The sequence below is a fragment of the Centrocercus urophasianus genome, unplaced genomic scaffold (assembly GCF_019232065.1).
Source record: "Centrocercus urophasianus isolate 14NV4802_14NV808 unplaced genomic scaffold, USGS_Curo_1.0 seq_25, whole genome shotgun sequence".
In the NCBI taxonomy this organism is placed as follows: Eukaryota; Metazoa; Chordata; class Aves; order Galliformes; family Phasianidae; genus Centrocercus; species Centrocercus urophasianus.
This window is the reverse complement of record NW_024884811.1, coordinates 10,167,961-10,192,011: the sequence shown is the minus strand read 5'-3', so window position 1 is coordinate 10,192,011 and position 24,051 is coordinate 10,167,961. Positions and strand designations below refer to the sequence as shown.

Here is a 24,051-nt window from a genome sequence, read left to right as displayed (position 1 = left end):
TTTACCGAAGACAGATTAATCAGAACCAAGTGTCCAGTCTTTTGGGCTAGGCTTAAAGAAATCCATAGCAAACCAATTGCAAAAATTATCTAATGAAATAGGGAGAAAGCATGACTGATTTGCATTTTAGCAAGTATTGTCTCATTTAGTTTTGAAGGTGTTTTCATCAGGTAGAAGAAGCAACAGAGTTTCCAACTTTATTTTGAAGCTCAACTAAACTTTAAAGCAGGTTAGCCCCGTGCCAGCTGTCTGACATGGGTACTTAGCTCCTGGGTACTGCTCTGTGCAATTTAACTGCAATCACTGGCATGCATCTGCACACACCACCTGTGAAAGAGCTCAAACAGGCAGCTCTAAACAAAGAGAAAGTAAAATTCCTGGCAAATGATTAGTCAAGGGCACCACCTTGGCAGTTGTACTGAAATAAATTATAAAGGTCAAAGCAGTCAGCTCTAATTTCCTAAAGACCTCTTTGAAGATTACACTTTGAGTTTGCAATAGCAGACTACACAGCTTATTCCAAGAGCAGGCAGCAATATATCAACAGGAATAGGGAGCTGTTTTTTTCCCCACAAACTTCCAAGTTCTGATATAAATCTGTACATTAGCAGTACAATCATAGCCATGAACATTAACAGCTGTGCTATCAGTTACTACTAATGAATCTACATGACAGACTGAAACTAGAGATTTTCAACTATTCAATGGTAAACTGACCTTCAAATAAAGTGTTTCTCGCACACAAACATTCCTGCTGGTCTGCTTTTGAGGCAAACACAGTTTAGATTGCACAGACTGCCTCTAAAGTAGCTTGCCTTGTGCAACATGGTTTAGTATCTACTACCTACGGTTCAAAGGTTTTAGTTGTGTGTATATGTTTAGTGAGCAGACAAATAAATCAGCAAGGACAACTTCTTGGACTTGCCTAGTCATCAGGTTCTCCTAGTCCTACAAACCCAGGACTCTGAACTTCTATGTTCCAACCTACCACCATACTCAGATATAACTTCTAAGATTATTTTTTTTCCACTGACAAAAGTATTTAGAAGTCAGTGTTTATAACACTGGGAGAAATCCACACTGCCCATCTCAAACGTAATAAGCACCACATCCAAGAAAAGCTGGGAGTAAACACAGGAAGCCAGAGCAAGTAGACTAAGAGCATTTTTGCACACACCCAGGATGATTACATGAAGGTGGGGGGCAATACTCCTCACTGAGCAAGAAGGCGTGCAGATGTACGTGCAGATGTAAACTAGTTTAACCTGTCAAAGCAAGAGAATAAACCAGCTGCACTGCACACTGCAACCAAGTTTAGCTACTAGAGGTTGGCATTTGCAGTTTAAATGAACTTGCAGGTGTTCAGCATGTCTTATAAATACCCATGCCAATGCTGCCTCTCTCTCTCTGTATTCAACCATCCTAAAAAAAAAAAAAGTACTGTCCTGTCAAGAAAGCATGGAGGACATTTTTCAGAGCTTCTAAGTGTGTACCATGAAGGGTATTAACTCTAAGAAAAAAAGCAAGAGTCTTAACAGTAAGGTCTTCTCAATATGTACTACACAACAAAAATATAGCAAATATTTTATGCAGAGTCAGTAGATGTTGAAATATCATCACTGTCTGCACCCATCTGCAGATCACCTGCAGTATCTTCTATTTGCTAAGAAACAGAGGTTATGAAAGACACTGCATTTATGCACATGCATAATAAATACAGCGGCTTACTTCTGAAGCTGTAATCACAGCTAAAATTTTTGCTGACAGGGCTAATTTGTCAAAAGAATGTTTAGAATTATGTTCTCATGCCCTCCTGTGCAATGAAGCTCAAATGACAATATGTTTATATATACAAAAATGTGTAAATACATAAAATCTAAAAAACTTGAACCAGAAGTCACCCAGATTTGAAATTCAATCCAGATTTTTCAGATGCAACCCACATGGTCAATAAATCCCATTACAAAGGGACACATCTGGCAATTATGAAATCCAGTTTGGATGAGATTTAATATACAAACAAGACAAAAAATCCTTATACCCTATGTTTCTGTAAGAGACCAGAAACAAGTCAACAATACTTAAATAGCAGAAGTTTTGAGAAACAAGACTCAGACACCTCCAAATTAATCAAAGGTCAATAAATGAATAAAAGCTAACAGATAAATGAGTTCAAGAAACTACATTACTACTGCATTGACCCTTCTCTTTTTACAATGCACTATAAGGTACAGCTGGAGACGCAAACGGAAAAGCAAAGTTAAAGTATCTCAAAGAGAAAGCCTGCTTTGATGTTTTGAGGCTAATGATCAAGCTTTTCCAAGGGCTCAGGAAATATGGAAAGTTGTTAAGTATTCTTTTCAGTTTTAATAAGAAATTTAATTTTATAAACAAAACGTAAATCAAGATATCTCAGCACCCACTTATCATACTGGGCATAGGAATCCAGATGCATCATATGCAGGAGGGCTTCTTAGGGAACACCAGAAGTCTCAAGATCTACTGAAAAGACAATGTGGCAGGTACAAACAATTCAACAGCTTTTCTTTTTTGACAATGTTGCTGGACAGGCCACGCAGGAAAGGTGCTTCTCTGAATCTTATTCAGCAAATATACTGAACTTACCAGACACGTAAGCAGCACTGGAGGCAGTGACCACGTGATGCTAGGATTTCAGGGACAAAATCATCACAGCGTAAGAATCTTCCATCCCCTTGCACAAGAAAACAAATAGGAATAGCAAAAGATCTTGATCCAGCAAGCACCATCTGACTGAGTTCAGACCAAAAAAGCACAAGAGGTAGAAACAGACCATCTATCAAGGACAAGAATTGATGCATCACACAAGCATGCTGTAAAGAACAGCCAAGGCTAGAGCTGAAAAGACTACTCTATTCAACAGCAGAAGAAATTGAATGAGAGTAGCAGATGACAAGAATTCATACAAGTGTATAAAGACAGAACTTTACAGCTATTTTACGAATGGTAGAAGACTTCAGTTTTTAAGAAAGCAAGCATATTTGTTTTCTGTAGGGTTTCAGGTGAGATACCACAAAAAATGTCATTCACAGTAACTGCTGCACCAAAATACAGTATTAAAAATACAAAACTGCATTACCTTCATAACCTACCTGCCAGTTCTCCATATTTCTGGAGTATATCTGAATTGATTCTTAAGCATTATTAAGTTAAATTGATTTGTCCCAGTTAATTCATTTTTGAGATTTATGACCACTCATACAACAGCATAACTTATGAGAAAGTTAGAACAAACATCAGTTTTAAAAGTTAGGAGCCCATTGCTTTCCAATACTGTAAGAAGTTGGGTGCTACGTTACCAATATGTTTCACAATCCTTATCAGGTTTTGATTCTACAAGCTGACTTTCTTTTTTTTTTTTTTTATAACTTCTACATTGTTTCGGGAAGCGATTTTTACAAACAGAAAAATTAAAGTAAGTATACTTTCTAATTCTAAAGTTCTATGCAGAACTTGTCTGAATCACATGTCCGGATGTAAACAGAATTTGCATTTCTTTCCTCCATAAGGCTATTAGTGTCTCCATGACAATACCGTGCAATATTATTCAGGAGACAATGAGTAGTAACACCGCATACTTCATATTACATCATTTATTCTCAACACTCTGTGGATAAAGTTCAAATAGTCTCAGTTTCAGTAAAGCCCTTTGTAAAGGTCAGGTGTAGTATGTTGTTTGTGTTACCAAGTTCATAACACGATAAACAGAGGTGACAGCATAAACCTCAATGAAATATTAAAAAAAAATTAAGCTGTACATAGCAGCTAATACACTGTTTAAGAACTAAAAATTATTCACAACTCTTCAGTACCTTAAGATTGTTCTGTCTCCTTTGCTCACGTGTTTGTGCACCTTGATTACGAGTTTATTGTGAGTTTTTCCCCAGTGTTCAACATACTCCCCCTCTACTCTGCCCTGGTAAGGCCTCATCTGGAGTACTGCGTCCAGTTCTGGGCTCCCCAGTACAAAAAAGACAGGGATCTCTTGGAAAGAGTCCAGCAGAGGGCCACAAAGATGGTGAGGGGCCTGGAGCATCTCTCCTATGAAGAAAGGCTGAGTGAACTGGGTCTGTTCAGCCTTGAGAAAAGAAGACTGAGAGGGGACCTGATCCAGGTCTATAAATATCTAAGGTGTGGGGGGGCAGAATGGCGAGGCCGGACTCTTTTCAGTGGTGAGTGGAGACAGGACAAGGGGAAACGGCCGGAAACTGCAGCATAGGAAGTTCTGCACAAATGTGCGCAAGAACTTCTTTACAGTGAGGTGACGGAGCACTGGAACAGGCTGCCCAGGGAGGTGGTGGAGTCTCCTTCTCTGGAGATGTTCAAGACCTGCCTGGATGCCGACCTGTGCGACCTGCTGTAGGGAACCTGCTTTGGCAGGGGGGTTGGACTCGATGTCTGAAGGTCCCTTCCAACCCCCTACGATTCTGTGACCTACAAAACTACACTAGATATTCAAGCTTACAAGCTCATTTTGGACAAGTGAAACCAGCAAATATAGTAAAGTACACTTAAGAGAGAAACAGCAGAATATTTATTTACAGCTCCTGCTGGGAAATATCTATGGTTTCTATTAACTCCTTCCAGTGCATGAACACTAACAAGATTCATGAACAATCTGCCACAGACTAGTTAGGGAAGTATGCCTTACGACTAACAAAGAATGGAGAAGTCATGTGTCCTTCCTGAATCCTCTCTGCCTACTCCTCTTTCAGGAATTCGGGTAAATTGCCGATCATTTTAATAACCCAGCACACCTACCCCTGTTCTACCAGGCCCTGCTTTGTTCAAGTGAGAGATAAAACAGCCATTTGGCAAGTTACTATCTTTAATAATACTAAGGAAAGTATCTGTAAGGCAATCATATCAAGACATGCATTTGTGCTGTTTATGAGAACTGACATGTTAATTACTCACACCACTAACAGGAGATCAACTTGTTTTTCCCTCCACCCCTTAATTCAGAGACATGAACACTCATCCTTGTATAGACTACTTTTCTAAAACACTAAAAACAAGCAGTATATCCAATAATGAACTTATACAGTATGGTATTCTTTTCCACAGTACAACTACATTTAAAAATATATCCACATCTTTGTAATCTCTTTGTAATCTCCCATCTGAATAAGTATTAGAAACTCTGCACATGACTAGCTGGAATTGAACACAACAATACTTTCATAAAAGTTTCAGAGCATATTTTTACATAAATCACTCAGCCTAAAATTATTTGAAGTTCTGTACACCAGCTTCTGTATCAAAACTAACTTAAATGCCAGAGAATGCCTGAAGAAAGGGTTCTCCTACCAGCAGGTAGGAAAACACTACTTACTAATACCCATACTCATCAACTTAAGAATTTCTAATTTAAATAAAAATTACATTTTAATGTAATATACATCAACTTCCATATGCAGCTTTCAACAAGATATGAATGATATTTACACTTGTGTACTTATTGTTATCCTCAGCTTAGTTTAACCAACAGTATTAATGGAAGTGCAAGTATACCACAGAAGTTGTCAAGGGGCAAAAGCTAAAGCTACCAAACGCTGAAGACAACCGTTTTCAGAGTAAAAGAAGATACAGAATTCAAGAATTAGCATAATGAAGTTCAGGCTAGTGTAAAAACTTCACTTGAACTAACTAAAATCCAGTGCTACCTTAATCAGTGTAGACAACCAAGCAGAACTCCACTGCAATATCTTCATGTTATAACATAAATATGTGCACAAATATAATTCAAGTGTATCTTTACTCAAGACCTCCTGCAATTCAGCAGGCTCCCAGTTGTACTTGAAATGGTAGTATTCATTTGATGTTTGCAACAAAACATGCAGTGATGCTTATCCAAATCACTAAGCTTCTACCCAGCTTGGGAGATGAAAAGAGAGATCAGAACAGTACAGCAAGCATAGTTTAAATACACTATAAATTTTTACTCTGGAAGTGGTTTTCTCACTATCAATTAAAAAAAAAAAAAAAGTAAATAAAGTTTAGATTTTTTCTGTGTTCAGTCTCCCAAGTTATATTACTACTCAGTCAGCATGTCCAGTTCAGAACCTGTGATTTCATACACTATGAACTCATCATACCCAAGACATTACCAAGCCATGAAAGAGGTCTCAAAACCGAGCCTGCAAGATCACTTAGACTCACCTTCCTTCATTGATCTTTGCTTTGTCTCCTTGGCACGGGAAGTTCTCAATGTAACCCAGACTGCAGTTGATCTGTGTCCAGTCAGGCTGGCACACCGCAAGGAAGTGAGGACGCAGTCTGCCTATGGAGTACTTGGCAATGTCCGTCAATGACTGGCTAGCAGCTGCTCCAAAAATGAAGGTTCCAATGGCTTTGTAAATAGTGGCTACGTAGTTATTTCTGACAAATGAGTTTGAGTGCAAATGGTTATAAAAGACAGAGAGAGTCTCTCCTAAGATTATCTGAAAGAGAAAGAAGGACAGCAGTTAATCACTTAAAAAACACTATTGTTAATAATCAAGCTGATATATTTCAGATTAAAGAAAACTGGGTTGCAGAATTTAAGCTCCCTAGAAGTTGATAGTAATCATTTCTAAAACTTTAAAACACATTATTATTTAAAATAAATCATTTTTGCCCTACTGTGCATCACGTTGCACTTTATAAAAGCAAGTTGTACAGGTAAGCTGATTCTCAGACTATTTATTACAACAAAGCTTCCACTGGGTAAAATTCATTTATACTGTTTGACAAAAGCTGATGAAAAGTATTCTCTTCAATTTTATATTCCATCCTACACTGACTTTTCACTACTTTAGTATCTGCTAAACAGAATTCTTCCGTCTTATCAGGTTTTTCATGTTTTTTTTGTTTTGTTTTGGTTTTGTTTTGTTTCTTTTTTGTGAAGCCAGAAACCATTCTGAAGCATCTAAATTTGATTTTCACATGTGAAAGGCCAGTTATTTAAACAAAGTAACCTCCTAATCCTTAAGAAAAGTTTATCTTTAGGGGAGAAAAAGCTCAAAGGATTTCTCATATTGTGTGTTCAAAGTATATGCATCATGAACTTATTAAGTATTGATAGGAAAGGAGATTTCTTCCTCCAACATCTGCCTTTGGCAGAAAGCATGTTTTTCTTAGAACAGGTATATAAATTTTCAGTCCCACTGCTTATATTACTATTTCATCTAGAGTGGCTGGATATGAGTCAGCCAGCCCCATTTTATATAGAAAGGCTCTTCTACAGGAATAGATTAGATATATGTGAATAAAGTCACTTTCAAAAATCCTAAGGATTCAGTGATAGCTCCATCTATCACTTACAAGAGTGACACATCCATGATATCAGAAAGGCAGAGACTGTGTGAATTAAGCTGTACAAAAAGGCACTGACACCTGAGGAAAGTGGCCGTCAGTAGCTCGGCACGTGTAAAGCAGGCAGACATGTTAATAAGGGTACACTAACAATTTTTTTGCATTCTGCACCCTGCTGGAACATTAACTGAAGCAGAGAAACACCAAAACAAGGACAAAAAGCTGAAAAAAAATCTACATTTCAAGCACAGAAGTCAGTATGTTCTTAAAACAAATCCTAGAGAATACCTCTTAATGAAGTAAACTGAAACAAAGTATTACAGCCACAATTAATCCTATTAAAAGAACAAGGCTGAAAAGCTTAAAGAAAGGCTCAGTTGAGATGACAAAAAATGATATCACTACAGCTACATCACTGGACTCACAGCATTCATCTGCAGTGGTCTACGTAAAAGCACTGAGGATAAGACACTAATACTTGCTTTTAAGTGTCTGACTTGATGATTTTCTGCCAAGACTGTTTTCATTTCACCACTAAAAGATCTCTAAATGTTCTGAAGGTGGCTTCATTAGACAAGCATGTATACAGACTCACATGGAGACTGGATAAAAATCAAAGGAAATACATTCATTAAAAATTACTAAGTTCATTGAAGCCTTTTCTGACTCAGACAGGATCTCATCTAAAAGTGGCCAATAGGAAAGTATTTTTCTGTTCTTCTTTCTTACTTCTGTTTTAACCACTGCTGAAATGAAATAAACTAGATGGACCTCAGCTGTGACCAAGTACGGCTGCTCTTATGGAGTACTGACTACCAGCATGAGCAGAGTGAAAGAAGTGGTCCTACCATAAAAGGCAAGATCTTCCAGCACAGATCTCTTGCCAGTTAACTGAACAAACAGTAAAAAAAAGTTTCTGCTGTATTTCTTTTAAGTTCTTGAACCATAGGCTTTCCTCCTACTCACACACACACAAAAAAAAAAAAAAAAAAAAAAACCCACAGCAAGCCAGTTCTGTTTCCCAGTCCTCACATTTCTACAGATACGGAAAAAAGATCCCATCCAGGAGCACACAACCTACATGTTGACATGTTTGAACCTAGAAAAAAATCCCTGTCTTGAGTATTTGTACAAGAGTCAGACTGCCATAGTATTCTCTGATTTGTAACCCAGAGAAGCAGTTAGCCAATATTCTGCTTCTTTTCCTGTTTTAATTTCAAGAATATACTTGGATAAATTGTTAAACACCTAAAGACCTTATCTGGCATGAAAGTTTCAGTTCTGCTCAAATTGTAACGTGATCAACTCTGATGACAATCAGCACATAGATACAATGAGCTGAGTAAATAAGCTTTCTGACATATCTGAACCGTGATGCTGAAACCTCACCTGGAGGGCAGTCACACAAGACATAAGGCATGAAACGATTAACTGGTGAGCTCCAGACTTACTCTCAATTGATGACATGTTCATGCCACTTCAGGCATTAGCACTGATACTTCTTGCTTACACTTCCAGGAGCCCTTTCACTCAACCCAGCAGAAAGCTAAAAGCTATTTTCAACCAGATTAAGGATTTCCAGTAGCTTGCACAATTCAGACGTGACACTGTAGGTGGCAAAAGACAGTGCTGTAAGTGGAACCTGACTTTTTCCTCAATAAGAAGCTATTACGTTGGCTCACCTGGCAGAGTACAACTAAATCTCAAGGGGCAGAGTTAAAATATGCTCGAATCAGTTCATTTAAGCTAGGAGTTGCAGTCAAAGAGGGAGATCCTAAACTGCCTCATCCCCTTCAATGGATACTTAGCAGTTGCACAGGGAATATTACCAGTTTGCTGATTCAATGTGAAAGGAAGACAACCTTAGGAACTCAGTTGATTCAAATGAGGTGCAGAATAAAAGTAAACCCTGGCATTAACTCAAACATAAATGGATTCTGTGTGAAGGTGCAACTTCTGGAAAAAAATTCCCTGGCTACTCATTCTTTTTTTCTAGGGTTATGTTTGTGGTTAGTTCTGATTGAAGTCAGAATTTTGAGGGTTTCTATTATTAGTTTATTCAAGAAGTTTGTACTTAGTTATACTTCCACACATAGAAGAACTTCCAATGATTGTGCAGCAGGTAGGAAAGCTGACTAATATGTTATACTAAATTGTCTTCTGAAAAGAGCAGCTCCCAGAACAGGAATGTTCAAGACAGTCATTTGGTGCACATCTGTGTTATTTTCAATCAATAAGGAACTAATTTTCCGTATCTCAAGCCACAGAATTAAGTAACTTAAAAAAAAAAAAAAGACAACTACTGTCATAATTCTACCATGTTCTTTTTCTGTTCTCCAACTCTATTTGTTTGGCTTCAAAAAGCAGAAATTTATCAAGTTAACTTTTTTAGAACACCATTACTACTGCTTTAATACCTAGTTGAAGGGCATTATTTTGAAGCTGGGAAATCCTACAGAACACAGTTTTAGAGATCTGTATTAACAGATTCCCCCTCCTTCCCACCCCCTCTGAAACCAAATGCAATGAAAAAAAGTTTAACTTACAACAATTATACTGAAAGGAACAATTATTCCTGCTAACAACTTATAAGAAATGGTGTCCTCTTTGTATGGATAGCGGATGGATTCATCACTACAGAAAACTCCTCTCTGGAAGGGGATACGTCTTGAACTGAGAATTGCAAAAGGCAAGCCAGCTAGCAAAAAGGAAAAAAATACATTACAAAAGCAACATTAAATCTATAGTGATTATTACACCCCCAAATATGCAAAGAGAAGTGCATAAAGAGGAAGAGGCATGCAGCAAGTCAGAAAGTTATGCACTTTGCCCAATGACTGCCTATTTGTTTTTGCAGCTCCCTGGAAAGGCTGCTGAATCATACATACAAGCATAAGGAAGGAAGATGGGATTTCTTTCACCTTGATATTTGTAGCACATCAAGCACGAAAGCAGTCTGAAACCACGAATGAGTAAACAGTTCAGTGACAGCCACTGAGTTATTCAATTTGCTGCTACTGCCACAGTTATTCAATATGCACTTACATTGCAGTGAGCAACAATTGTCCTTTTACCTCTTTTCTGGCCAGGTTGAGAAATTAGGAGAGCAGAAACTCTCATTTCATAAAAGCAGAAAATGCGTGCTCCTCAGGGAGTGCAAAAGCAGAGGGAGTTTTCAGGAAGGGGGGAAGGGTTGACTACGTGTGCATACAAGAAGCCTCCTCACTTCACACACTCACTGGACAGGTCCAAGGAACAATGTGGTCACTGCACATGCCCAACAGGCTCAGGCTTGGAGATATTATTCCTATCTTCCACAAAAGAAGTTTCTGACTCACCCTAAGCACAAGATGAAGATGAAATTGTTCGTAGCTCAGGAGACCTGCAACACTAACTAAAACTGGTCATTTGAAAGCAAAGTTCACAAGAAGCTCAAAATAGAGCAAAAATTCCCACAAACAAGTAGAGTCACATTTTCTAAGCCTGATCCTTCAGACATTACACACACAGACTCCGCAGGCACTGCCTGTATTGGGATGAACTACCTCAGAAAGAAGTGACTGTATAATAAAAAAGAAGTGGGAGGCTACCAGGAACACTGAACAAAACTGTCTTTTTTTGATTTAGTGACATTAAGTGTTTAAGAGCACTTGCTCAAAATTCATTAATATCACATACAAAATGCATACCAGCTTAGAGTTAAAGAACATTTGCAGGGAGAAAGTGTTCGTTATCTACCAATCTACCATCCTTATCACAAGGATAAAAACCAGCCTCTTTGCTGCCTGCCAGAAGGATGCTGTTGAAGTCACATTTCCCCTGACAGAGGTTCTGAGGAGACACAGTCCAGCTCTTCCTTTCCATATACACACATCAACCACACTCAAGTGTCTACAAACTAAAGTAAATATAGAAAGAATTAAAAAAAGAAAAAAAAATGCAGGGGAAAAAAAAAAGGATGGATTAAAAAAGAAAAACATAGTGATCAAGTAGTAAAAGAATTGAGTGGTAGGAAGAGCAGGGGCACACCAAGTTAATGCTCAGGTTAAAAAAAAAAAAAAAAAAAAAAAAAAAAGATTTAGGATTTTGAAAAGGATCCTTTCTCCCTTTTTAATCTCCACCAAAGTCCTCCAAACTAAGCCTGCCTCTTGCACCAGGCACAGATGAGGAGTACTTCAGTTACACCAGTGATTTGCTTCAGATCTTGCTCTTCACATTATGTTGAAGTAACTGTTTTAAATAAATGCTCCACTTTAAAACCAGAAGAACAAACAACAAGCTAATGACTCACAAGATGAGAACTTCCATAAAGTGATCCCTAACGAGTGTGATACAGCACAGCCATAGCGCAGTAGTTTAGAGCTCCTGGTAGCACCCAGCTGGGATACTTGGGCACATCACAATCAGGTGTAGTCTTTATTGCTACAATTATAAAATTTAATAGCATGCAGAGCTTCCTGTTACTTCCAGGGAAGAAAAAACCTGCCACTGTGAAAAGGAGCTATTACCAGTTCCACACCAGAGAGACTATGATTGACCTAGATGGCTGGAAGCCATCCAGGCACACCAGTGGAACAGAAAAAAGACAGAAGCACAGGTTAAGAGCTGAGCCAAGCCAAAGCCTATCCAAAACACTGAACCATTCAGATACCCGCCAGCAGAGAACCCTGAGAGCTCAGCTGTGCTGTGCAAACACAGCCTTTCTACCAGTGGGGAGAAAAAAAAAAAAAAAAAAAAAAAAGCTGTCCATTCATCCTAATAAGAACAAAACGGATTTGGAAGACACCACAGCCCTCATTTCTGCCCTCCCCCTGTGCTGGTGTTATGACAGCATACCTGTACATCATCAGCTGTTTGGTAATTAGCTACATTGTGTGACATGAGTGAACCTGCTGATTGTTAACATGACAAAGAGTGACGGAATTAAAATTCTGTTTTTGCTCTGCACATATGAAGATTTGATACTTCTTTAGATCTAAAAAAACCAAAAGATGTAAAGATATAAAGAAAAAGGCTTATTTTCATACTGGTGATTTTTACAGGTTTACTCTTTTAGGTTAGATTCAATCGCAGGAAAGCTGTTGCTCACAAAATTGAGTTCAGCCTAAGAACACAAGCCACAGAATGGCTGAGGGACTTCTGGGTCCATGTGGTCCAACTCCTACCCAGGAAGGACACCCAGACCAGGGCGCCCAGGACCATGTCTGGATGGTTATCAAAACCTAAAGTCTCTGCTCTCCTAGTCAGGTGCTGTCACTGGCACCAGGTCACCAGCTATGTATTACTCTTCTTAAAAGTATGCTTTATGAAAAATAGCATCAAGGCGACTTACTCCTCATTTCCTGCTACCCCAACCTCACTGTTACAGTTTTTCATCAGCACAAAGACAGCAAGCTTCCAGAGAGCTTGGGTTATATTTATTTTGTTATGTTTTGAAACTGCATTCTTTTTTGCAAAGAAAAGGTGTCTGAAATGTGTGCCCACTCTTCAGCAATACTGAGTTTATGCAGTAATTAGTCTGCAATTCCTTGCAGCATTATCCTATATCAAGTCAATGTAAACAGAATAGTTAAGTTTAAGTGAACAAGTTAAAGTTTGTGGTTGTTTTGCTTTTTAAGCAAATAGGAACCATCTAAATTAAGTTAAAATGTCTTCTCTTTCATAATTTCATTTCCCTCACTTGAGTGAGACACATTTTCATCAGTTTGGTACATCATTCAGTTTAATGTTCCACTGCTTGAGTTTACCAGACTCTTGATCTAGCAAAATAAAAAGCATGGTTATAGAACTTCACTCTAGCACTCAAACTTCTTTCTAGACCAAAAAATTCCACCAATCTTTCTGGATTCTAAGCACTATTACTGAGATAAAAAACATAGCATCAACTACTGTTGTACACTTGTAACTTGCAAATTCTGAATGGACTACTCAAAAAAAATAGTTTTAAGCATGAATCTACAGAATTAATTGTTTTAGAAAGATTTGAGGAAGCTCTTTGGTAGCTGAAGATCACTAAGTGTTTGCAAACACTTCTATTTAGCACAAAAGTCAACATTTCCAAAAGTCACAGCCAGTAAAACTTAGGTAGGACAGAACAATTTCATTAAAGACAGTCTTAAAAGTTCTAGATATCTACCTGGAATTAATTTGAAAAGTTAAACAGTATTAGGGAAGCTATGAATACTTGAAGTAATTAAGTTTTAATTTTTGTAAGAACAGTTTTTTTAATGAGGTGACAATCAGATACAATCAAAAGATTCATCAGATTTTTTTTTTTTATCTAATGCAATTAAACCTAGAGTCACACAATTGTTATTTACTATTTGTTCAGTCCAAGATAGTTCCTAGTCACGATCACACTAGTTTTGAGGTCTTTTTGGTTAAAGTACCATCCAATGTCAGTAGCTACTCCCTCAGAATATGCTCCATACAGCATATTTAATCTACTTTCTTCTTTTAAATACACACAATTCATTTCGCTGCTAGCTGGTTTCAAGGGAAGGAAAGCAAAGAATTCAAATCAGAGGGGCAACTACTGTTTCTGACTAGCTCAATATTTGGGCTTTTGTTCTGTTTTTAAATGATCCAAAGTTTGATTTTTAAAAGATCCAAGGTTTGATTTTTTAAAAACAGATCAAGAAATCCCCCAAAACCAAGCTCAGTATGTAAACTGAAATCCTTTCAAAGGCACATCTTAAGTACTTTTGCAGCGCAAGTTTGGCTTTTACAGATACAAGCAAAACAAGCAGTGGAAGTGACATAAAAGCACTGAAAGAGACATGCCTCTTAGTACAAGAAGCACAAAGTTAGCCCTACAACTGTGATAGGCATGTTACTTATTTTACCCTCACAGATACCAGTTCCAGAGGATAGGAATGAGCTTTCACTTTATGGCAGCAATTTCTAAATTATCAAGCCTGCAGAGGACTAGAAATGACTGAAGATTAAGTGATACTGTGTTCATAACAGTATAGTTGTCATTAACATCAAGATCTTCTTAAATAAAATCACAGACCAAATGTTAAAGGTTTTAGAGCTGTTATACTTCCTAGTCAGGAGATTTATCCACCTGAAATGCACAAGATTTTTTTCTCAAGGAGAAAGAGGTTCAACAGTGGATCACTAAGGTGAGGCAGGGGAGAAGGGGGGGGGGGGGGGAGGGGGGAAGGAAACACCTCTGTTCATTTTGCATACTTGCACATTGTCAAGCTATGTGAAAGGAAAAGCTCTACTTTTTCTACAGATATCAGTTTTTCCCCTCAAACAAGCTACAATTTCAAAGGGAAAAGTCTGGCAACATTAAAAAAAAAAAAAAAAAAAAATTACTAAAAAAAAAATAATCAATTGGGTTAAAGTTTCACATGAAAGTAAAATAATAATAATAGGGAGTTATCTTTTAAGTGCAAAGTAGAGATTGCTAAGGGTCATTAAAGGCTCTCTCTCTGTCAAATACTTCTCATACAATAACACCAAAAAGCACCTCATACGTATACTTTATTTTCCAAGTCACTTGTAACATTGTGAGGAAAATGCCTACAAGGAAGATGACAAAAGGTATGCTAAGAAAAATTATAAGGTTGGGAAAAGGTTACCAATAGGGTAATCTCAGGTCCAAGTCATGATAGCTAGTGTTATGCAGCATATAATTCATTAATAATTCTTGTTGACAATTCTTTGATACAGTGGAAGACCAAGGTCTTCCAGTTTTATCTGAAAAACTACTCTAAGGACATGGGAACACAAGGAGATTTGTGAAACAATAAGTTCAGAGTCATGCACATAGAGTTAAATTACTCATGTCGGAATGACAAGCTCCCAGAGCTCATCTAAGGGGGAAAAACTTTATTTCCTATGGCTGTTGTAACTACTGTAATAGAGCAGACACGAGAAATGCTAGTGCCTTTGGAAAAACCTAATTAGATAGCCAACAACATTTTTTTTCTGATACAGCATTCAAACAGTTTGCAAATTTATCTAATCTTACATGATGACAGATGGACTCCTAAAGTACATTCTTCATTATCTCAAAAAGGAAAAGAGTTGGAATTTGCACAGTACAATAGAACACGAGGGCTGTAAATCAACTAATTGCACTGGCAACAGATAATATAATAGCAATCCATCAAAAAGCAAGAATTAAAGAACAACAAATACAAACAGCTGTTACAAGTATACACTATAAGGTGAATATTCTGAAACAGTCTTTCAGACAGAATTCAGTAAGTAAAAATACAAGTACTTCAGCTGATAAGTATTTCCTAGTTACATCACATACTTCTCTTGTCCAATGCAGTCATCCAATCTAATGGATTAGACTTCCACTCAAGCTGTTACAATTTCTGACTGATTGTATTTTTACTTTTCAGTAAATACTCTGCAGAAGTCTATTCTTTTCATGTTTCTAGTCTTGATCAGGTTCCTATATCTATGCATGAGCACTGGATAACTGGTTTTTCTACAAAGAAAGGCAACAAAATTAAAGTGATTTGTCTCTGCGGGTTGAGACAAAGAATAAAGACAGCAAAACCACCACCACTTCAATCCTATAATCTAATGCCAATTTCACTAGTACAGCTACAAACTAGAAAAGATCTAATCTTCCTGTGAAAAAGATTCCATAGAAAAAACTAAGATTGTCTCCTTACACCAGAAATTCAAATCAGAGTGTAAGTTAAACACTTCCCCTGCATATTTTTAGAGATTCACTACAAGTTGTCAGCAAAAACATCCGTAGTGTTTATCTGTACAACACCAGAAATCCTGCCTGGAAATATGTGCTTTGTGACAACTTGATTAAGGCTTTACAGCAGAGAATCACTCCATACAATCACTCACATTCTGCAGGAGTTGGTGAAGGTATCACACAGCTCTTTGCCGACAAAGTTAGACTTCCACTTCCTCAGGTAACGGGACAACTCTACTTTCTATTTCTTAAGAAGAAAATTATAGCCAAAGAGGGCACCTAGCAAGAAGTGGAATTATGTCATTAATCCTTGACTCATCAAGATCAACTGCAATATTTTGTCATTCAACTTCATGCAGAAGAAAAGGGTAAAAAACCCAGCTCTCTTCGCAAGTAATTTTCTGCATAAGGCAGAACAGCAAGTGTGATCAGGTGAGCCAGAGGCTGAAAGACAGACTATCCAAATAACCATTTGCTTTCCATAATGCAGGTATCTATCAGAGCTGAGGTTAAGTCCAACTGAAAAAACATGTGTCCTGTTCAAGTTTAGTATGAGGACAAAGATTGCACAGAAATGCAATTTATCAGCTTTTCCTTGCTTAGCATTAGATACTATTACTGGTGTGAATTTATTTTTAAGTCAGATCCGTTCACAAAAGTCTTACTGCCAGGATAAGATGTTGACTAGGTATAGATAATCAGATCTACTTCCAAAACACTTTTGTGAGTCAGCTCTGTCGTTGCTGAAGACTTTGACTTCCAAAAACTTATGCTGCCTTGCAATCAAATCTCAAGCCTCCAATGAGACTGTCCAGTAGAAGAAATCAGCCCGAACGTCTGATTCTCCTGTTCCCAGCAGGTCAGATTTCCTCCTTCCACTTGATAATGACAAGCTTGAAATTAAAAAGCATTCAGTTGGACTCCACCTAAAATTCAGCAACAGAAACTTAGGTCTGAACAGTTTGCCTTAGCTCTTTAAGTTTTCAGTGGGCACGAAGGTTAGTCTTCACCTCTTGCAAAAGGTCAAAGAACTGCCTACAGACAATTCCAGAATTCAGCCTACAACCCTACTCTCTTTTCCTTCCAAGTTCCAGCAATGAAATACAGATACAATTTAGATATCCCTTGCTTCGATAGAGTCCCATCAGCTTCAAAGTCAGATCTTCTCAGAAAATACTGTAATTAACTTTTATTCTATAACTTCCACTACTTTATGAAAGTGATATTTTATAAGGAGTTAATTCGCTTAGAAATACCTCAAATGTTTCCTCCCCTCTCCCTACAACACAGGTATTTTGGAAATGATAGTTACATGTTCCAACTCTTTGAACAGACGTAATAAAATTTTACTATGAGAATCCTACAAGTGCAACAGAAGCAAAATGTTATTAGAGATTATTCTGTTCTGATAAGTCTTATTCAAATTTATAATTTCAGAGACGTTGTCAATTGAAATTGCAGTAATAGTCTTCACCAATTACTGGAAGTTTATGGTTAGGTACGTTTGCCATAAGGTCAAGAGTTCCTCTCCCATTTTAGAGAGAAAATAAGAGGAAAAAGAAAGAGAAAAAAAAAAAAAAAAAAAAAAAAAAAAAAAAAAAAAAAAATAGGAGAAAAGCTGACTTTCTAGTACAGAAATAAATCCTTTAAATATGACAGCGGAGCTTAAAGGAAAAATAATCAAGCAATTCAACGCATAATTTAAAGTAATTGAAGTGCCTCTTCAGAAGTTCAACACTGCCTGGGAACGCTATTGCTAGTTCACTTCTACACATCAATTTAGACACACATGAATGCTTGTGAAAAAGAATGTATAGCAAATTGACAGATTCAGACTGCTTTTCTCAAAAAATGGAACTGAATGGAACTGATGACAATTCTGTTGGTGCCTCAGAGCACTTCCATTCTGTTCTGCTGCTGTGAGGTTGCTGAGAACCGCTTCAAATGGGGAGATTGGTGGCCTTGCCTATGGCAGGGGGATTGAAAATTCATGATGCTTGAGGTCACTTCCAAACTGGGCCATCCTGTGATTTTGTTATATATTTTTCATTCACTTTCTCTGCAACTTTAATAAACAGGCATTTAAAGTTTGAGTAATAAGGTATACAGATTTCAGACATGTTTTAAATGACTATCCAGTTCTTTAATCAGTTCAACATATACTTTTCACAGATTCACAGAATGTCAGGGATTGGAAGGGACCTTAAAAGATCACCCAGCCCAATCCCCCTGCCAGAGCAGGAACACCTAGATCAGGTCACACAGGAGTACATCCAAGTGGGTTTTGAATGTCTCCAGAGAAGTAGACCCCACAACCTCTCTGGGCAGCCTGAATTTTCTCCCGATTAACTGGACATTTAAATTTCTCAGAAGACCAGAAATGATTATGACTCTCTAATATTGTTTGGTCAACCACTGCAAACAGACAAGATAGAATAATCTTTAGCCTGAGCTTCTGAGTAGTTAGATTTTGGTTCTCTAAAACTGTACTAAAACTTGCCTAAAATCAGGCTTGAGATATTCTTAAGAAATCTACTGCAGTGTTAAAAACATTCTTTGTACAAATCATGTGGTCTTCAAAGGACAAAAGACTAAGCCTCTTTTCTGCAAGCCTCTGTATTTTCCAGCTTCTATATCCCATTTTGAAGGGTTTAAGGAGTCCTCACATTTTTTAAACACAAGCCACGGTGTTCAAATTAGACAAATTTAGTGAAAGTATATGAAAGCAACACTCACTAAGTACAGATCTGTGTACTCCACTGAAGTGGCAATCTTATCACCACAAACATTCAGACTAACTCACTGTGAACAAAAGACAGATTATCTGTCTCATAGAACTTCAGAAGTCTGTACTATTTTTCTCCCCAAAGATAATGAACTAGGCTCACTAATGCAGCAAATCTATTTCTTTGTTGTTGCTGTTCCTGAAGCAAATAAGATTAGAGTTACTAGAGTTAGAGATTAGTACTGGATTTTCTGTGCAGACAGCAGTAGCTAACTGCATCTTTCACATGCATATGACCATTTATAATAAGATCCCATATATACAGGACTTTCCCTTTATAACCTCTCTGTTGGCTTCAACTCAGTAAAATCATAGTGCTGTAATCTTGGAATGTATTCATTTTACTCCCATCACCAATGCTTCCTATATATTAGCTACTTACAGATAAAATGGGCAGGGTGAACCCCACTGTGTAGAGGACAGTGGATGTGATGGTACTGTCATGGAACGGATACTTGATGCTGTCATCATTACAGAAAAAGCCTCTCTGATACGGTTTTATTTTGGCCAAGTTTAGAACACCAAGAGGTAAGCCAGCTGTTGGGGGAAGGAGAAACAAAAACAACAAAAACAAAAAACAATACATGTGGTTAAATCAAAAAACATTTTTAAACATGCATGGAAGAAGATACCAAACATGCAAAACTCAAATTTCCCACGTCACAGTAAATGATCATGCAACATACATATTTACCAAATCCTTTTTATAGAAATTTATCATATATTTGCTCACTTCAGAAAGATTCTGATATCACCCACCAGACGTAGAAGTTTAGTAGAGCTTTTAAAGTCCTCACACACTGAACCAAGATTATCCTTAAGAACAGTATTTGCCACTCACCTGACCAGCCAGCTATTGAGGGTACGCTGCCTTCTATTTGCCCTTTTATGTCCTTTCCTTCACCACCAACCTATGACATTGGTTTGTATCTAAATTACCAGCCCTATTCTACATAATCCGGCCAGTATTTACAGAGATACATACAGTCTGTGTTTTTTGTGGGTTTTTTTTTTTGTTTCTTTTTTCTTTTGAGCAGGGTAGTTAAAGATTTCATGCAAGTATGTTTTATGCAGGTAAGATAACAGAACTTCAGAGACACTAACAGGAGATAGGGACATTTAGGACTGGCAATAAGATTTTTAGTTTTAAAAGTTGCATTTACACAGCAGTACTGTACAAAATATGCAAGAGCATTATCTTCTGGAACAGTTACCAAAATACTACCAAGTAGGTCACGTGTGGAAATAATCACATCCTCACTTTTCTTTAAATGCTAACTGATGCTCTTCAGAAGGTAACTAGGTAAGACTTTTTAATCCCCTCCTCCCCCCAACCCCCCAAAAAACCAAAACTGCTACAACATCAAAAGGTTGAGGTTCTCCTCCTCCCCCCCCCCAGTACTGGCCATGAAATTTTCAAATCAAATTTTTTAAATTTTTTTTTTTTTTTTTTTGAAGCCAGCATCACCTGCTTCTTACAAAAGCTTACAAAAAGATTCTGTGTTTTGCTTGGCTTGTCTCTCAAGATGCTTGAGTTTAGGTTCATTGGGATAGGTTATTTCATTTTGCCACCTGCCAAAATATATTCTCCAAGTGTCCCAGTCAGAAGCTGGAAGACACCCTAGGACTTGCAAATACCACAGGATTCCTACTTCACAGATTCCAGGTTTCTTGCCACTAATGTACAAAGGTTTACAGTTCTGGTTTCTTTTTTTTTTTGTTGGTTTGGTTTTTTTTTTTTTGGTTTTTTTTTTGTTTTGTTTTGTTTAATAAAGATTTATTTAGGAATTGGAAGAAAGCCATTAACCAAGCAAAAATAAAATAAGGGTGTGAGAAGCAGCATTTTAAGCCTACCAGCAAAATAACTTTTCATTTGAATATAAAGAGGCTTTTCGTAGTGCAGCTGCAACAGGAGAGAATTACTCATTCTGTAACCCAGTTAAGATACAAGCTTGAGGGCACTTTATTTTTTTTTTATTTTTCTCTGTCCAATGAAGAAAAGTTTCTGACAAGGTTGTTCTCGGTTTTCATTTAAGTAAGAGACAAGTTTTCATTAAATTATGAGTGAACTCTAGAAGGTGTTTTTTTTTTTTCCCCCCACTAAATAGACTTCTCATAAACAAACTTAATGAGAAAAATAATAGTTTGTGAGAATTCCTGCATAAAAATTATCCAGATTTTTCTGGTGCCTCTACATTTAAGTATTTCTTCTAACATTTTTGTTTCTTTCTACATCTTTTTCAACAACATAAAAGGACCATGCATATTTTCGTTAAAATAAAGTGATTTGGTTACATTATTAAAAGCACATGTGGTACATAATCTAGAGTTTAAATTAAGAAAAGTAGGTTTAAATTAAGATTGGGGAGTTGTGAAATGGGGAGGAAAAACAGCGAGTGGAGTCAGATGAGGACAGTTTCACAAAAGTGACTGCAAAATTCATCTGTGCACTCAAAAGTAGAAGAACATGAAGAAACAAGTTATACATTCAACACTAGCTGCCAATGCTCATTTCTTACACTACTGTTAAAATTGTTATTGAAATCTAAATGATATGCTGTTTTCCAGCAGTGGATTAGCAGATTTTGGAAAATAATGTTTAGTAGAAATTTAACCAATGCCAAAATAGTAGCAGTATTTTTACTACTGCTCATTTTATAGGCAGAGACACTTCAGAGAAACAGTGCCAAAGTTTTCACAATAGAAAATAACATTAATGTTCGTAACAGACCAATATTTCTGTTACAGATGCCAAACTTCTACATGGCCGTTAAGGAAGCTGACTGCATGTGCATGTGTTCAGATCCATTAGCTTTTACAAACTAGAGGAAAGCATGACCACAATCAAACACAAGATTACAAAACTAAAAGGCAATCTTGTACACCAATGCCCATACCTTGCCCTCTTCACAGTGCACCTCTTCTTCCCCTTTTCCTAGCCAGAAGTAATTTCCAATTATCTACCCTATCACATGGCTTTCAGCAGTAAAGGATTGCTTCTGGAAGCTCCCCATATTTCAGCTCAGAACTCAGGTTTCTCTTTTCCGTTAAAAGTTCTCCTAGTTGATCTCGTCAGCTGCCAGTGACCAACAGATTCCAGGCTGTTTTGACAGCAGCAAGGAACTACTGCTCTAGTTCTGACAACATATGCTAACCCCAGAAATCGAATAGAAAAAAAGGACCTTAGAAATTTGGAGTCTTCAACAATGACAGAATAGTTAAAAAGCCTCAAACACATGGACTAGAGTAGAAAAGAACACAGGATGGAGACTGAAGATAGCAAGACTCTCAGACTTTGTAAAGACCAAGCAGGAGCTGGAGGGCAGACACAGCTTTAAGTTTACGGCTAGTCCTACTAAGAACAAGGCAGTATACATTGTACAAAGCCAAGCTACCCAAAGTAGTTACACTGGACTACACTGAACTCACAAGAAAATAGAAATCAATCTTCTAGGTTCAAGTCACTTGAAGCCTAGCTTCCAATGGGAACATACAGTAATGTATGTTACTGTAATGTATGTTACTACAGTAATGTATATTACACACAGTAATATAAAGAGCATTCAAGGATCTTGCATTTATTTATCCACATCTGGTGGTACAAAATGAGATGAAAGAAGCCCATAAGGAAGAAAACACATGAAACAGGGTAGGAGTATAGTCTGTGACAACTACCTCTTGTCCAGGCTCTGGGCACCACTGTAAAGGGCCTGCTCTGCCTTCTTGGTACCCCTCCTTCAGGTATTTATGGACACTAGTGAGATCCATCTCAGCCTCCTCCACCCCCAGAAGAGCAGTCCCAGCTCTCTTGACATCCCCCTGCAGAAGAGGAGCTCCATACCCTTCATCTCCTCAGCAGACTTCTACTGGATTCATTTTGATGTGTCCAGGTACCTGTTATACCAGGGGTACAGAACTGGACACGGGACTCCAATGTGTCCCCACCAATGGCAAGTACAAGGGGAAGGATCTCCTCTCTTGACCTGCTGGCAGTATTTTACCTAATGCAGCCAAGAAAAACATTAGCCTTCTCAGCAACAAGGGCACATTGCTGACTCATGTGCAGATATCTTTATCTAAACATACAAAAAATATCCTAGCATTTATAGATAAGATAGCCTCTGCTACAGTTGACAGCTGCCAAAATATTTAACATCAATATTTGAGAAAATATTTGAGAAAATAACCTTCAAAAATGGAAAATACTGTGTTTGTGATTTACTCATAATTTAGGAACCCTTTCATAATCAAGGATATGGACACAGGTTAGATGACACTTTAGAGAAGTGTCTCAGATTAAGACTATTTTGTAAGTTTTATAGTTGACAGACTCAAATTCTTGTTCTTATTATATACTGCATTATCCAGTTCAGAATTGAGTGTCACTCACAAAGCTCTAGAAGTTTCTGGTCATGTTTTTAAGAGCAACTTCAAGGTAGCCTAAGTTGTCCTAACCTGCTATTCTGTTATCATAATGTCAACAGCTTTTGACATTAACCTGTCCTCCCCACTCAAAAAAAAAAAATTAAAAGGAAAAGAAAAAAAGGAGAATCCATCTAACATGGATCTTACTCATCCAGCTGAGTGCTGAACTTAAAACTGGTATAAGGTAGAAAATGTAAACAATACCCAACACTGTGAAAAGTAGAATAGGTTGACCATAGTCTCAGATCAGCTTAAATGCCTCAGGAAATCTCATTTGTGGCTGGAATCCACTCTCCTCCCCAGTTTTGAGTAGTTCAAAGTAATTAAACACTTTCTGTAAACATCCTTTAATCAACCCAATGGCCTCCTTATCACTGGATAATGTTCATTTTATCTGTGACATCTTAAAAGCTTCTGCAAATTGTGGACTCTAGCTCTCCATGACACAGAAGAGTTGAAGTTACCTTCAAACAACTATGGAAAATAAAAATATCCTAGCTTGAATATTAACTAAAAGTTTTTGTCATGCTATACCAAGCTTAAAAGCGCTACTTAAAAGAAGGCGTATTAAGATAAAGTCAGAGTGATTTTTAGAACAGAAATATGAAAATAGGATCTCTACATGCTGATTGAGATGCTCTGGCACAAGGTATGCTTTGGCTTTTGAAAAGGAATCCCCAATTTACATCTGAACTGGGAGAAATAAGTGTTAAACAGGAATTTAGGCTGTATTGGAAAAAATCTCCACAGAGCATTGTAAATGCTATCTTCAAAACAAATCATTTATCAGCTACTCATTAAGAAAAGTTACCACAGTATTTCT

General features: G+C 37.4%; 1 protein-coding gene across 2 annotated transcripts in view; it reads right to left on the bottom strand.

The window, feature by feature from the left end:
• The window catches only part of PLPP1 (phospholipid phosphatase 1), a 56,153-nt gene that overhangs the window by 23,134 nt on the left and 8,968 nt on the right, over positions 1–24,051 (bottom strand). The window contains exons 2-3 of one of the 2 annotated variants that reach the window (XM_042825591.1): positions 9,882–10,033; positions 6,202–6,482 (exon numbers count right to left, since the gene is read on the bottom strand). In XM_042825591.1, coding sequence (XP_042681525.1) covers positions 6,202–6,482; positions 9,882–10,033 — 433 coding nt within the window. Of the gene's footprint in view, positions 1–6,201; positions 6,483–9,881; positions 10,034–19,185; positions 19,341–24,051 lie in introns of both variants that reach the window. The other variant, XM_042825589.1, reaches the window with a different exon arrangement.